General features: G+C 39.9%; 1 protein-coding gene across 1 annotated transcript in view; it reads right to left on the reverse strand.

Annotated features, from left to right (window-relative positions):
* Sntb2 (syntrophin, beta 2 (dystrophin-associated protein A1, 59kDa, basic component 2)) overlaps positions 1 to 16,735 on the reverse strand; it is a 98,282-nt gene extending 81,547 nt beyond the window's left edge. The window contains exon 1 of the mRNA XM_013503934.1: positions 16,296 to 16,735. Coding sequence (XP_013359388.1) covers positions 16,296 to 16,314 — 19 coding nt within the window. The 5' untranslated portion in view covers positions 16,315 to 16,735. The remainder of the gene's footprint in view (positions 1 to 16,295) is intronic.
* Positions 16,736 to 16,742: the final 7 nt, after the last annotated feature.

A 16,742-nucleotide genomic window follows, 5' to 3' on the forward strand; every position in this document is an offset into this window, starting at 1 on the left:
AAAAAAAAAAAAACAAAAAAACAAAAAAAACAACTAGTTTGGTCCCAGCTACTTGAGTCCAGGAGTTCACTCAACATAGCAAGCCAGGCGTGGTGGCGCACGCCTATAATCCCAGCACTTAGGAGGCTAAGGCAGGAGGATCATTACAAGTTTGAGACCAGCCTGGGCTACAAAGTGATCTCAAGGCCATCCTGAACTGCATAGTGAGACCCTGTCTCAAAAACAAAAAAATAAGTAAATAAATAAATTCTTTAAAAAATAAAATGCTGCCTGCCATTTGGTGTCTTTAAAAAAAATATATAGCAAGAGCTTGTCTCAAAATGATAATAATAACATTATTCTGCTGATCTCCATAGACCAGAGGTAGGCACTGACCCAGGCCTTAGACCACAGTCTCCACAATCTTGGTAACTGTGACAGATCAAAGGATTAGACAAAGCGGAGCTAATCAGAGTCTTTCCCTGAGATTGGTATGTGGATGCTACAAGAAAAATCTTGCTAAAAAAAAGGTTATTAAATTAGAGCAATATATTACCAGAACTGTTGGCACCACCTTAGCTGACTATACAGAATTAGATCCGCCACAACAGGAACCGTTGCAGCCAAGATAATTTGAGCCTTTGGATCCCACTGTACCTAAACCGAGATCCACCCCCAGTCTTAGTTAGGCGTTATATGAGGCAATACATTTCACTTCAGCTTACTTTGTTTTGGGTTTTTGCAAACAATTCTTACTAAAAGAAATCCTGTATCTGTCTTTTTTTTTGAGGAGGGTATCTGTCTATTTTGGGAGATAAAAAATTTTTTTGCCATCCCAATCCATCTCTGACTTTAAGACCTGGCCTGAGATCTATATATTTTTGTTGCCCTAGCTATAAAAATAAAAATAGGCTCTGTATTGTCTGTATTGTGCTTGTGATATGTTGTAAAATGTTGTATGTCTGTTAATGTTTCCCTCCTTTTATCCTTAAAATAAAAAAAAAAAAAGGATTATAATGCTAACTCAGAGAAAAGTGATGTTTGAAATACCACTAAAATAAATGTTGAGAATAACTTGGTATTCACTTAAGAGTATCAAGTATTTTCAAAAAGCCATAACTAGCATACTTTACCCAAGCAAATTTACTATTTTCTTTACAGCTGTCTATAAGATTTCTGAAGCTCTGAACTAATATAGTAGTTTCCCATTTAATCTCTGATGTTATGTACAATAACACAATGGATGTCTGTTATTTATGTCCACCAGCATCACTTTGGTTATTCTTTGAAAAATCCCACTTTCAGGCCATGTGGCTCCAGGATTAAGGTGAGTACCTAATGTAAGCTTGGCCAGTCTTAACACCCAACACCTACTTGCCATATGATTGCTCTATGTATGTGTAAAGGCCTAGTAGTTTTGGTTGGAATGAGTGAAAAGGAGATAAGAGTATTAGTACTCTCCCAATTGATTATAGATTTAATTTAATTTCAATCAAAATCCTGAAGAACTTAAAAATGATAAAATCATTCCAAAATTTATCTGGAGAAATGAGTCAACAACTGTCTATTGTTAGTTTTCGAAATTTCTTGGCTGGTACAATTTACTTGAATTACCAGATATAATTTTAAGCTACAACATGCAATATGTACGTTATGTTATGAAAAACTCAAATAGAACACAACAGAAAATCTAGAATCAAGCCACAGAATATAAAAAATTAAGTATAGTTGGACATGGTAACACACACATGTAATCCTAGCACTATGAGCCTGAATCAGAAGGATTATAAATTTTTGTTTTGTTTTGTTTTGTTTCTGAGACAGGGTCTCACTATGTAGTTCAGGCTGGCTTTTGAACTCACTAGGTAGCCCAGTCTGGCATAGAGTATGTGGCTATTCTCTTGCCTCAGCCTCCAGAGTGCTGGGATTATAGGTATACACCACCATGCCCAGCCTGGATTACAAATTTGAACTGAGTCTGGTCAATAAATTTGAAGCCAGACTGGAAAATTTAGCAATTTAGTTAGGCCCTATCCAAAAATAAGGGATAAAACAAAGAGTGGGGAATGTAGCTCATTGTGAAAGTTCTGGGTTCAATCCCCAGCACCACCAAAAAAAACTCCACTGAAAATGGATGAGGAGCCAGGTTATAATGGCACATGCCTGTGATCCCAGCACCCAGGAGACTGAGGCAGGAGGATCTCCCCAAGTTTGAGGCCAGCCTGGGCTACATCGTGAGTTCAAGGCCAGCGTGAACTATATAGCAACACCATTTCAACCCCTAACCCCCAAAAGAAGAAAAAAATAGATGAGTCAAAAACAGATCATTCTTAGGTAGCACACAGGTTACAAGTGTACTGTACCCCACTCTGCTGCAGACATTTTATTTTTATTTTTGGTACTGAAAATTGAACCCAGACTCTGCACCATACTATATTCTCAGCCCTTTTTTATTTTGTATTTTGAGATAGGGTCTGCCAAATTGCCCAGGCTGGGCTTAAATTTGCAATACCCCTACCTCATCTTCCCAAAGGTGCTGGGATTACAACTGCGTACCACTTTAGTTGAGCACAGCATTCTTTTCTTTCTTTTTTTTTTTGGAGACAAGGTCTTACCATGTAGTTCAGGCTGGCCTTGAAGAAGTAGCCCACCCTAGCCTCGAATTCACAGGGATCCTCCTGCCTCAACCTCCCAAGGGCTGGATCACAAAGTGTGCCAGCACGCCCATCCCTAAACACAGCGTTCATTACAGCCACACCCAGATACAGCTTGGAACCCTTCCCCACATGGCATTCTAGGAAGCCACCATCAATCTCGCAGACTTAGCATGCAAGTAATGTTGAGACAATCAGTTAACTGTTTGGAAAAATAAAGTTAAACCTCTACTGCACACCATACGCCAGAATGAAGTCTACATAAGGAGTTAAGCATAAAAAATGAAACCTTAAAAGGACTGGAACAAAGCTGCTGCAAAAGATACTCTCAGAAACAGAAACTCCGAGATGAGAGGAAATGAAAGAGCAAGCAGCCAGTCCTCAACACTGCCTTAGTTTCTGGCATTTCTGAGGTTCAGCGGCTCAGCTCTTAAAGGCTTGAGACCTAAGGTACAATATTTCTACTCTTTTATCTGAACTAGTTTGAAAGGGCTTCTATGTGTTAAAATCCAATGGGCTGTGAATAAAGCACATGCATTTTCATTAATTTCTGATAGCTGATTAACACACTTTACTATAAAAAAAGCTGTAGCCTTTTTGGAGTCTTCTTCAGTGAAAAAGTTGAAGCTTCCTAGTTTCTAAATGGGAGGTATAACATTTTATATACATGACAAATTAAATTGAAAAATATAAGCCAGGCATGGTGGCGCATGCCTGTAATCCCAGCACTCAGGAGGCTGAGGCAGGAGGATCGTTGAGAGTTTGAGACCAGCCTGGGCTACAAAGGGAGCTCAAGGCCAGCCTGAACTGCATAGCAAGACCCTGTCTCAAAAAGACAAAAAATAAATAAATAAAAAATAAATTGAAAAATACAGTATTCAACTTTCTCATCTCTTTATCCCATTGAGTTTACTTTTCATAAAACATCTAAACAATTTGTAAATTTTTTTAAAAATTAGAAAATAAAAGAAGTATTGAAGAGCCAAACTAATTTTTAAAAGTGTGTACTTCACAAAAGGCGTATCCACTATTACACTAATCACTGACACTTTGTTCAAATGCAAAACATATTTTTTTCTTTTTGTTTTTTTGTTGCAGAACCAGGGACTGAAGGCAGGGAGCACTGAGCTATTTCCTTGTCTTGGTCTGTCTGTCTCTCTTTCTCTCTTTCTTTCCCTCTTTTGAGATAGGCTTTTGCTACTTAATCGAGGATGGCCTCCAATTTGCAGCAACCCTCCTGCCTCAGCCTAAATCCTGGGATTACAGGCATGTGCAGCCACCATACCCTTTTTTTGTTTGAAAAATTTTGAGAAAGTTTGAAAAAATCAAACTTTCTGAATAGCTGAGATTATAGGCATGTACTACCACTTCTTGGCACTGAATTTTATTTTGTTTTAGTACTGGTGATTAAACCCAAGGCTTTGTACTGTGCTATATCTGTAGCCCTTTTCTAATTTTTGAGACAGGATCTCATTAAATCAGTGAATTGCCTAGGATGGGTTTGAATTTGTGATTCTCCTGTTTTACTCATCCAGAGTGCTGGGATTATAGGAGTGCCCTGACTAGTCTTTTGGGATTTTGTTGTGGGTTTTTTGGGGGGGGGTTGTTTTGTTTTGGTTTGGTTTGGTTTGGCTTTTTGAGACATGGTCTTTCTATGTATGCCAGATTGGTCTCAAACTCATGGTGATCCTCCTGCCTCAGCCTTCCAAATGCTGGGATTACAGGTGTGCACCACATCTAGCATTCAGCTAGTTTTGACTTTTGTTTTTACACCAAAATCAAACACAGGCCAGGAATATAGCTCAGCAGCACAGTGCCTGCCTAGAAAGCATGAGTTCGATTCCTGGTACCAAAAAAAACACCTCTTATCAACTTACTGGCCAGGCATGGTGGCACACACATGTAATCCCAGCACTCGGGAGGCTGAGGTAGGAGGATCATTGCTAGTTCAACACCAGCCTGGGCTACAAAGTGAGCTCAAGGCCAGCCTGAACGACATAGGGAGACCCTGTCTCAAAAAGACACACACACACACAAATCAAATACAAATTATATGAAGGAATCGGTGAATTTTCCTCAGAAAGTCATGTAAATTGATTGCATTTCTCCAGGAAAAAAAAATTAAACACAAGAGAAGGCACTGTCATTTCTCCAGAAGAATTCAAAAGCTTCTTTCTCTAGTCTAGAGAAAAACTCTGTAAAAGAAGAATATGCTGTCATCCCATCTGACCAGATACAGTATAAGGTTTACAAATGACCACTTTTCTCCCCGAACTCTCCAGACAACAGACACAATTACACAGCCTACGTCCTGGATGATATGAGTGTAACCCTTTCCAACTTATTCCACTGTTGTCACTGGCGACCATTCTTCTACTATCCCTAGACAGAAATCTCGTGGGTAAGTCTCTATATCCAATCTGCCACTATGTCTTGTCATTTCCTCCTTTAAAACAGTGACTCAATTTAAAACGCCCATGTTTCCACAAGATCAAATACCTGTGCTCAGAAACAGAAACTCATAAATGTCCCCACGAATCTTATTCTCTAGGTGCACAGGCAGTTGGAAGGAGGCCTTCTAGGAAGGAAAAAAACCCAGTCTATGTCCTCTAACAAAAATCACCCGCTTTCAAGTGTTTTTTGAATTAAATCTTCCTCTCTATTCCCACTGGGGCAGCCACCAGCCCCTCTGGTGATTATCACCTATGGCTTGGATTACTTTTGACTACAGCTGTTGTTTTCCCTACCTTTAGTCTTTTCCTTTTTGAGCTACATCCAGTGCACTCACGCTGCCAACCCAAAATTCTGTTCCCATCATGTCACTTCCTGACTCAAAAACAGATTGCATCAGTTCCCACCCCTTCTATCTCTTCAACCTCTCCCCTACTGCTGGCCTTTTGTCCTTGTTGTATAAGTATGTCTCAACTCTTTCCTACTTAAAATATAAAACGAACAACCACAAAGGTAAAACCTTCCCTGGACATGTCATTCCTTTGCTGCTTTGATTTGCTGGTCTTTTTAATGGCATAATCTACTCACTCCCTTTTGCTTCCCACATCCTGCTAAAGCAACTCTTATGAAGACATCAAGGATCTTATTCTCTAATTATCAAATTCAATGAATTTTTTAGTTCTTAGTGTCCATTTCTCTCTAACTCTTGCCTAAGTGACCACCACTGTACCATCTTCTCCATTTCCTTCAGACTCTTCCAACTTCCGGGGCCATCCTTTTCTAGATTCCTCTCTTTCTACTCCAGCTTTAAATGTAGAGGGTCTGCAAGACCTATCCTGGTGCCAGGAATGGTGGTGCATGCCTATAGTCCCAGCACTCAAGACGCTGAGACAGGACGATGGCTGTGAGTTCAAGGCCAGCTTGAACTACAGAGTGGGAAGCTGTCTTAAAAGAGAAAGGGGTGGGGGTGGAGAGAGAGAGACAGAGACAGAGAAAGACAGAGAGAGAGATTGAGATTGATTCATCCTGGTTGTACTTGTCTTTTTCATTTGCATACCTCTCTTGATGACTTCATTCATACCCCTGACTTCAATTACCACCTCTAGGAGGCCAGGAATAAAGCTCAGTGGCACAAGTGCCTGCCTGGCAAGCATAAGGTCGAGTTTGATTCCCAGCACCAAAAAAGAAAAAAAAAAAAAAATTACCACCTCTACCATGAAATATCATAATTCACCATAGTTTTGACATTTTAGAACCTGTGCATCTAAGTAACTACTGGCCTTTTCCACCAGGATGTCACACAGGTAATGCAAATCAACACATTCCAAACCAGACCTCTTAATCTCCACTCAAATCTAGTTTTCTCCCTGTTTATTTTGGTTTCATAGCTATTCAGGTTTCCCAGTCAGAAATCCAGGACTTTTCTCTTCCACTTCTTTCTCTTCTTATGAGCCCAAACATTTGCACCCGATGTTTCCATCTCTTTAACATTTTTCGGCTTCACACTGTCTATATCTTGTCCAGTCTTACTATCCTATGACATCACATAGTCTCCTAACTGCGTCCCTTTACCTCATGTCTTGAGCTCCTGCAGTCCACCTGCTGCCCTCAACCTTCTACATCATTCCTTTGTTTAAAGCAGTTTGGCAGCTCCCCATGCACAAACACAGAGATAGCACATACCCAAAGCTCTGAGTATATACTCTCAATGAGTGAACAGCTATTAATGCATACGTAAGACATACAAAAATATAGAAATCAAGAGAGAATGAAGTTGAACATGGTGGTGCACACCTGTAACCCCAGCACTCAGGAGGCTGAGGCAGGAGGGTCACTGACAGGACAGTCCAGGCTACACAGTGAGTTCAAAACCAGCCTGAACTACATAGCAAGACCTTATCTCAAAAAAATAAAAACATAAAAAAAAGAGAAAAAGGTGAAATAAATACACACATCCCTAATGAAGTCATTCTATCATTAGTTACTATATGACTCAAAGTGTAATATATCCCTAGGGTAAAGTTTTTCTTTTTCTTTTTCTTTTTTTTTTTTTTTGTCTTTTTGAGACAATGTCTCACTATGCCGTTCAGGCTGGCCTTGAGCTCACTTTGTAGTCCAGGCTGGTCTGGAACTCATGATTCTCCTGCCTCAGCTCCCCGAGGGCTGGGATTATAGGTATATGGAACCACACCTGGGGTTGAAGTTCACTATTGATGATAATGTGTGTACGTTATATTTCAAATAATGACAGTGTAGATGTAGCTCATTGGTAGAGCCCTTGCCTAACATGTGCAAGGCCCTGGGTTCAATCCCTAGTACTTGGGGGGAAAAAATTAAAATGATAATCTTCTTCTTTTGGTAGTATTGGGGATTGAACTTAAGAGCCTTTGCACCAAGCTATATACCCAGCCATTTTTATTTTGAGACAAGCTCTCACTAAGTTGTTCAGGCACGTGCCACTATATTTGGTGATCTATGGTTTCTTGGACAAATTTGTAAACTACATGATTATTTTATGAAGATTAACTTAGCTAAAAGCAGTAATATAATAATAAAGCCACTCAATTTGGGTCAAGTAAACCACAACAAATTGCAATCTGTTAATAGCAGGCAAATTAAGGTCTCCTTTGTGGGCCTGATGATGAAAGCCTATAATCACAGCATCTGGGAGGCTGAGGCAGGATGATGACAAAGTTGATCCCAGCCCAGGAAACTTAGTGACGCTACCTCAAAAATTTAAAAAAATAATAATTAAAACAGGGAAAAGGCCTCCAAATATCTCTCAGTGCAAAGCCCTATGTTTAATTGCCAGGACAACAAAAACAGAACAAGCTGGACAAAGTGGCACGTACCTGTCCTCCTAGCACTCAGGAGGCAGAAGGATGACCTTAAGTTCAAGGCCTGGGCTATACAGCAAGATCCTAATTCAAACAAAGAAACAACAACAATAAAACAAAAACAAAAACCCAACAACAAGCCAGGCATGGTGGTGCATGCCTGTAATCCCAGTGGAGGCTGAGGCAGGAGGATTAAGGATCGTTGCAAGTTCAACCAGCCTGGGCTATAAAGTGAGCTCAAAACCAGCCTGAACTCTGAACTACATAGCGAGACCCTGTCTCAAAAAGACAAACACCACCAACAATATGAAATAAATGAAGCCAAAACACAACAAAGAAAACAATCCCTCTTCTGCTTTGTGAAGCATCCACTTTACCTTTGGGACATCATCTAATACATGGAGTGTGTAATGGCACTGCCTTGTAAGACTGAGAGAACCACTTATTTATATATTAAATATTAATAAAGCTCAACTTATTCAATTTTTTTCAGATTGAGAAAGTAAATATAAACCACACTAGGCGACCACTGCTTAGCACTGCAAACAAAGCCTGGACAACCTGGCCTCTGCTCACTCACTGTCCTTGTTTGGCAGGGAGTACTTAATAAATAAATGTTAACTGACAATGGAAAAAGCCCAAATTCTTCAGGCTAGTCTTCCAAGTCTTGCATTAACCTAGCTCCAATCTGTATACACAACTTTACTTTCCCCAAATTTATACCAAGTTTCCTTCCCCTCACTTCCCATCACGAGTTCCATTCACACTAACCCCTCAACCAAGGGCCGCCTTCCAACCACAGAGAAATAGCCATCCTTCAAGCCTCGGATCAAATATTCCTTTTCCCCAGGACGTCATTCTCAACTCTTTCACCCCACAGCTGATTACCCCTTCAGAGAAGCCTTGCAGAGCAAGTACTACACACTTCAGCAATTACTCACTAGGTGGTATTCTTCCTTCCCCAATTTCACTCTCTAAGTTCTTTGATGCCAGCCACCATCTTCAGCTTCTTTTGTACACTAATCTCACAGCACACTGCAACATAATGAGATGTAGCAGATGCTAAAAGATCTGACTGACTGGTTATGGGCGGCACTGGAAGGGGAAAAAGCACTGGACTTTAGTTAGGGGACCTTAGTCACTTAACCTCTCTGGTTGCTCATCCCTCCTTTGTAAGAGGAGAGTTTACAAATTTTAAAATTCCAGGTAAGATATTCCCTCTTATCCAAAGGAAACATTAAAATGTCTCCCCCACAAAACACCAGATTTGGTAGCAGATGCCTATAATCTTAGCACTTGGGAGGCTGCACCAGGAGGTTCCTGAGGTCAAGTCTAACCTGGGCTACACAGCAAGCCCCTGTTGTAAAACAAACAAAAGATAATAAAACAAAACACTGTGTAGATAATTTTAAAACCCTGATTAAAAACAAATCCAAGGTACTATACTATTTGGTGGAAAATACAAAGCGAACAACATTGTCCGTTTTCAGTTAGTCAGCACGTGGTGTGGCCCAGCCAAGAACACTGGATCCTTGGTCAGTGTAGAACAGAATGCCCTCCCATGCCAAAGGCTGTACTTCATTCCTCCTGAACAAAGGGCCACATCTGATAGCAGAGCAACCTTTATGCAGGAAGAGCTACACAGTGGAAGTCACTGAGTTATCAACTGATATACATTAAAGCCTGGTTATAGTTCCTAAAAAAATTGCTTAGCATTTTCATAACCAATCAATTTCTCAAATTTTGGTAATAATTTGGAGGGCATATTTTTGCACAAAAGGGATGCTACAGCTTCTCATATAAGCATGTATCATATAAGCAATAATCATTCAAGCAAAACAGACTAAAAAGAAACAAGCAAAGAAACACAAACATCTAAATAATTTAGTTATTTTTTAAGAACTGGATTAATGACAACATACAAAGTCTCAAAGAAAAGGTGGGGGCCAGCTTTATAGCTCAGTGGTAGGTATTAGGTTCAATCCCAGCACACCCTCAACCTTCATGACAGAAGACAGAGAGAGAAACAAAGGAGAGAGAGAGGGAAGAGAGAAAAAAGGAAAGAAAGGAAAAGGAAAAATATTTTCCATAGGAGACTCAACATGCTCAATACACAAAAGAAAGTGGCAATGTGGGAATCCACACCAGCACCTTCAATTTACCAGCCCCAAAATAGCAGCATTTGTTACCTCACCCTTGAACTACACAGTAAGAGTCATATATATCACACTCACAATCTCAAATAATTAATACAAAAATTATTTTCACTTCTGCTGGGCCTGATGGCATAGGCCTGTAATCCCCGTACTCAGGAGGCTGAGCCAGAAGGATTCCCTTGATTTTTAGCCCAGCTTGGGCTACATAATGAGGTCAAAGTAAGTCTCAACTACATAGCAAGATCTTGTCTCAAAAAAAAAAATTTTTATTTCTGAAGTTAATCCCATGCCATTTGATTTCCCCTATACAAGTACTCATTTGCCTTTCAGTACACTTAGTAACAAGACTTTTAGAATCATATTTAGGCAATAAGTGATTTTTCATCAATATTCCAGTAAGCATTGCTTCAAAAATGTTTATTTTTTTCCTCAAATATCAAACCTCAAACTAGATACTTTAAGCCATCTTCTTTAACCTCCTCTGGCGCACTTTTCATTGTATAGCCTAATTCATGTTTATTTTGTCAAGTTTATAGCCTTAACAACATAAATTCTAGAAACTTTCTGGATAGTCTCTATGTCTAGCAAAAAGGACAGTAAATTCTACATACAGTATCTGATAGGTGAGTAGAATTACCTTGTTATGCCTACAATCTGCATTATTAATACAAAGGCCATCTAATCTGCACACATGCCATAATATCAATGCTAGCAGTCACCAGCTACAGCTACAAGTATGCACTTAGTGGCAAGTCTTAAGGTTCTGAATAACAGATGCTAAAGATAACGAAAAAAAATGAAAAATCAAACTAAAGGTGATATTTAACAGCAAAAAGTTGGTCTATGCAAGAGATGGAAGAGGAAAATAAGATTAATCAGACTGATTTACTGTGACCTGTTGTGGCACACACCTGTAATCCTAGCACTGGGGAGACTGAGGCAGCAGGATCACCACAAATTCAAGGTCACCCTGGGGTACACAGTGAGTTCAAGACCAACCTAAACTACACAGGGAGACCCTGGCTCAAAAAAAAACAAAAACAACAACAACAAAAAAACAGGACTAGGAGTACTGGTGCACACCATAACCCCAGCACTTGGAAGGCTGAGGCAGAAGGAAAGCCACAAGTTCGCGGCCAGCCTGGGCTACATAGTGAGTTCAAGACCAGCCTAGACTACATAGTGAGACCCTGTTCAAAAAAACAAACAAAAAAGATTAGAAAGTTGCCTGCTTCAGGAAATATAAATTCATGACTGGGAATGTAGCTCAGTGGTAGAGCACTTGCCCACATGTGTGAGATTCCAGTTTCAGTACCCAGCACCACACAGACAAACAAAAGAAAAAGAAAAACTTACTCACCATGTAGTAATGGTGAACCTTTTAGAGCTTTCAATGACACAAACAGCCCACTATAGCACATGTGCCACCACTGACCTAAAACAATTATCATGTATTTCTTTTCCATGAAATGGAATCTTGGGTTTTGTCTTAACAGCTTGCTGTCCTGGCTGAAGAGTGTCTTTGTTAATTCATTGCACATTTTCATGACCCTGTCCTACCTTCCTCAGTCAGACATATTTACTGTTGTTCACTGCTATACTCCTAGTGTCTAATAAAGGAACCAACTGTCAGATGAGTAGCAAGGATGAGGGAAGATACGATTACCCTTCTGGTTCTACAGACTAGCATGTCCAAAGATGAATGAAGTCTCTTGCCTAGGAGTTACAAACCACTGACCAGAAACAAACCCACGTCTGACCACAAAGTCCTTACTTGTCCTCTACTCCTACAGGGCCGAATAACTCCTCGCCTTTACTGGTGGCAGATCTCTCAGGCGGAAGTTCAATTCAAGTGCTAACTTCTCCATCCACTTTTTCCTGAGCATTCACAACCTCTGATTCCCGTTAGGGACCCATACAGGTGTGTCTCTCTCTCCCTCCCATATGCTGTGCCCTTTCCAGACTTCTATTTTTACATCCATACCCCTTCACTTTACTTTTCTTTTTCCATTTAAAAAAATTCATTGGAGCTGGGCGTGGTGGTGCACACCTGTAATCCCAGCACTCCAGAGGCTGAGGCAAGAGCATCATTGCAAGTTAGAGACCAGCCTGGGTTACAAAGTGAGCTCAAGGCCAGCCTGAACTGCATAGCGAGACCCTGTCTCAAAAAGTAAAAAAAAAAAAAAAAAAAAAATTCATTGGTATTTTTAGATATATACAATAACATTCATCATAGGGAATTTATACTTGTACATGATGTATCGTGCTTCTTTTTTACCCCATTCCCCTCCCCTCCCTTCAACTCCTTGTCCCTTGCTAGCTTTGCTTTCTCTTCTTTTAAAAATGTATTTTAAAAATAAAAGGAAAACATATTAACAAACACACACCCATTTACAAAATAGCATAAGAACAATACAAACAATACAAAGTTACAGACGAAGTTGTAGGAAATTAACAATGGTTGTTGGGGGCTGGGGATTTAGCTCAGTGGCAAAGTGCCTGCCTGGCAAGCGCAAGGTCGTGAGTTCAATTCCTGATACTGGAAGAAAAGACAAAAAAAAAAAAAAAAAAAAACAAAGCAACACAATGGTTTTTGTATTACATATTGATATCTTCAAAGTAGTTTCTCAGGAAAATAAATAGGGAATGTATGTATGTATATACAGGATAGCTAACATAGTTGTACTACTGTCTTCTTTTTGTTGTTGTTGTTGTTTTGTTCCCCGCCGCCCCCCACCAGGAATCGAACTCACGACCTTGCACTTGCCAGGCAGGTGCTGTGCGGCTGAGATAAATCCCCAGCCCCTACTGTGTTCTATTGCTTTACTGAAAAGAACAGTTAATGATTACTTGTTTGATCAACATTGCATGTCTCTATCTCTTCCCTTCTTTATCTCAACTCTAAACTTCCCGAGGGCAGGAATTAGGTATCTTCAAGTGCCTCTGGCTCAAAGTAAGAGTTGAACTTGCTGCTAACATCTCAGAGTGCACAGGACAAGCCCCTACAAAAGAATGATCTGGCCCCAAATCTTGAGTACTGCAAAAAATTTCTTTCTTGGATTCAAGGCTGTAGCTCCTCTCCTTTATGCATTCAGGAAATGTAAATTTCCTTAGAGCCCAGAAGTAACTGGGATAACAGGAGGAAGAAACCATGGAAAATACCACAAATTAAATCAATGCTCCCTTTAAAGAGACCTGTATTTTTTTTTAAAGGACTCCTGTTTTTAGCCACCCTTATTCTGTACTTCCTTACATTGCTACATATTGTTTAGCCAAACTATAAAATATTTTACTTTTTGTCAGTCTTATGTGGATAACTGCACTGTTCCTAGTTGATTACACCATTCCTTGGCCAGAATGCTTGCCTTAGACAGAAGCTTAAAAAAAAAAAACTTCACTAACTGGCCTTTTTCCTTGAAGGGGGAAAGAAAGAAAAAAGAAAAGAGAAAGGAAGGAAAAAGAAAAGAAAAAGAAAAGAAAAAGAAAAAGACAAAAGAGAAAAGAAAGCAAAGAGGCAGGGACAGAGAGAATTGAGCTGGGTGTGGTGGCACACATCTGCAACCCCAGAGCTTAGAAAGGTGAGGCAGGAGGAATCGCCAGAAGTTTGAGGCCAAATTGGGTCACACAGTGAGTTCAGGGCTAATCTAGAATACCAGCCACCTCAAAAAAAAAAAAAAAAAGTTGAATAAATGTTTAATGAATGAATGGAAAATCTCTACCCTCCCCAAAAAAGAGCTGAATGTTTGATGGATGAATGAATGTAAAAGCTCTGCAAATCCTTGAGATAAAAAAGAACTGCCTTAGTTCAGTTGCCTAACCTCAGAGACCCAGCTTTTCTTGGCACGGGGGTGGCAAGAGCATGCCTGAAATTCCTGCCCACACCACAAAAAGAACATCACTGTGCCAGGTTAAGGCAAGCTTCTCAAGTTTTTGTATATCAAACGGAAGGATAATATAGCTTGGAAATTTTCAATCAGTAAGAATAAACTATCTTTTTGTTTGTTTGTTTTATTTATTTATTTAGAGATAGGGTCTCACTATGTAGTTCAGGCTAGCTTCAAACTCGAAGGGACCCTTCTGCCTCGGGAGTGCTGGGATTACAGGCGTGCAGCACCATGCCCAGCCTTATTTTTAAAAAAAGTTTTGAGACAGAATCTCACTATGTTGTCCAGGCTGGCCTTGAATTCCTGGGCTCAAGCAATTCTCCTGTCCTAGCCTCCCACATAGTTGAAATGACAGGCATGGGCTAAACTCTTTTTAAAAAGTGGCCCTCTGGATAGAACATCAGCTGTCAATTTTAAATAATGTTTGCTTCATTAAATTACCATTTCCTATGATTTTGTGTATTTTGAGCTATTTTATTTTTATACCCCTTGCCTTAAAAACACACCAGCACAGCTGTGCATAGTGGTGCACACCGGTAATCCCAACACTCAGGAGGCTGAGGCAGGAGGACTGCTGAGAGTTTGAGGCCAGCCTGGGATACATATGAGTTCAAGGCCAGCATGAACTACACAGTGAGACCCTGTCTCAAACAAAACAAAACAAAACAAAACAAAACCAATCACACCACCATAAATCCACAAACTTTCCCACACCTATAAGGACAAAAAGTAGGCCGTGGCTCACGCCTGTAATCCTAGCACTCAGAGACTCAGGCAGGAGGTCTGCCATGAATTTGAAGACAGCCTACACTACAAAGTGAGTTTAAAGTCTGCCGGAACTGAATAGTGAGACGCTGTCTCAAAAAGCCGAAAACTGCTTATGTTACACAAAATGGGAAAGTAAAGTAGAAACTATGTATCTGGCAGAAAGGCATCTGATAAGTGTTATTAGTAAGGTTATAAGGTTATCTGTAAACCTTTATAAAAGCACTTGTGGCCTATTTTAAATTAATAAATACTAGGAAGTATTTACTAGATGGTTTTTATCTCACTGGTATGAATCCTGGGTTCAAACTATATCTAAACAAAAAATAGGTTTTTATTTTTTCAACAAAGTATAAAAGGTTGAACTGTCTACCCATTACTACAGAGTCCTACATAAATTATATGAAATTCAATATTCTTTCTTAAAGAATTTATAACCAAATGCTTGGTTAGACCAATTTCAAAGTACATGTTTAGAATAACAAATTTTTATACACACACATAAGCCACAATCTGTAATTTTATTCCTTTTCTTTGGTGAGAGGGACTCTATATGTAGTTCAGGCTGGCCTTGAACTCAAGGTGATCTTCCTGCCTCAGCCTTCCAGGTGCTGGGATCAGCTGTGTAGTGTGCGCCACTACACGCAGGCTTAATTTTATTTCTTTTATTATCTCTAATTTGTGAGCAGCGTCTAGCTGCACCTATAAGTAGGACATAAGTAAAATTTATAAATAGGATAATGTAAAGGTGGAACACTGGGATTTCACAACTAGAGCACATGAAATCAGTTCTTTGCAAACTTCCAAATATTCATAAGCAGATTTTTTTTTTAAAAAAGTGAAAATATTTTGCAACTTACACTTCTGGCCCTTGGTTTGATGACTGGCCCCTCACCTCACTCCACCCCAGCCCTTCCCTCCTGTACTCCCTCCTGACTCATCGATGCCCATCTTGGTCAATCTCTTCCTGGGGGACCTGATCAGCTTCTTGAAAAGATTCAGCTTCTTGAAAACGTGCTCTCTGAGCAATCCCATTTCCACCAACTACTTCCTAACCGCATTACCACAGCATTTATAGTTTGCAATACACAATAACGTAGGTCATGTTTTTCCTGCATATAGGTTATTTTGCATTGTTCCATCATTTCCCCAACTAGAGACTAAGCAGGGGCAGCATTTTGTTTTATATTCTCTTCCACACGTCCCCAAGAAATGCTTCTGTAATGACTGAATCACCAGTGACAGCAAGCTGATCGCTCAAAAAATTGTTAAGTAATCAAGTGATTTTTCATTTACAAAACTCTATCACAGCCAGGAGTGGTGGTGCATGCTTGTAATCCCAGCACTTGGGAGGTTGAGGTAGGAAGACAAACTGGGGTTACATAGTGAGTTCAAGACTAGCCTGGACTACACTACGAGACCTCAAAAAACAACAACAAAAAACTCTATCACTTCCAATATGCCAGGGTCTTTAGAGATGAAATTTTTTTTTTGTCCTATAAATTCATCATTAAAAAAAAAAAGGACACAGATCACTTATATACTTAAAATAATCCTGGCTATTCAAACCTATCTTGTGATGTATCATTCTCGTGTCTTATAAAAAGCCTACTAGTCTTGAAGTAGCAAGCCTGTGAGTAGTAGGAAGCTGGCATCAGTGTCTTGCAAAAGGGGCAAAACTCTAGTTGGCAGTAAATGTTCAAACACGTGAGCCTCCACTGTTAAACAAGGCTCATTAACTACACAAACTTGCTGTTTCAGCTCTCTGGCTTCAACGAAGTGCTATGATCTCCTTGGGTTATTGTTGAGAGCCAATGATGGGTTAAATTCCCATAAATTAACCAGCGCTTTGGTGGTTTGCCCAAGCACACCGCTGGCGTTGGCTTGGATGGGCTTTTTTTTTTTTTTTTTTTTTTTAATCATGCATCCGCCCGGGGAGCCAGAAGTGAGGGAAGAAAGCTCCGACACGGCACTTCTCCGCAGGCAAAAGGAGACCGAGAGAACTCAGCGTCTCCC

Source organism: Chinchilla lanigera, unplaced genomic scaffold, assembly GCF_000276665.1.
Source record: "Chinchilla lanigera isolate Chin_1 unplaced genomic scaffold, ChiLan1.0 scaffold00083, whole genome shotgun sequence".
Lineage (NCBI taxonomy): Eukaryota > Metazoa > Chordata > Mammalia > Rodentia > Chinchillidae > Chinchilla > Chinchilla lanigera.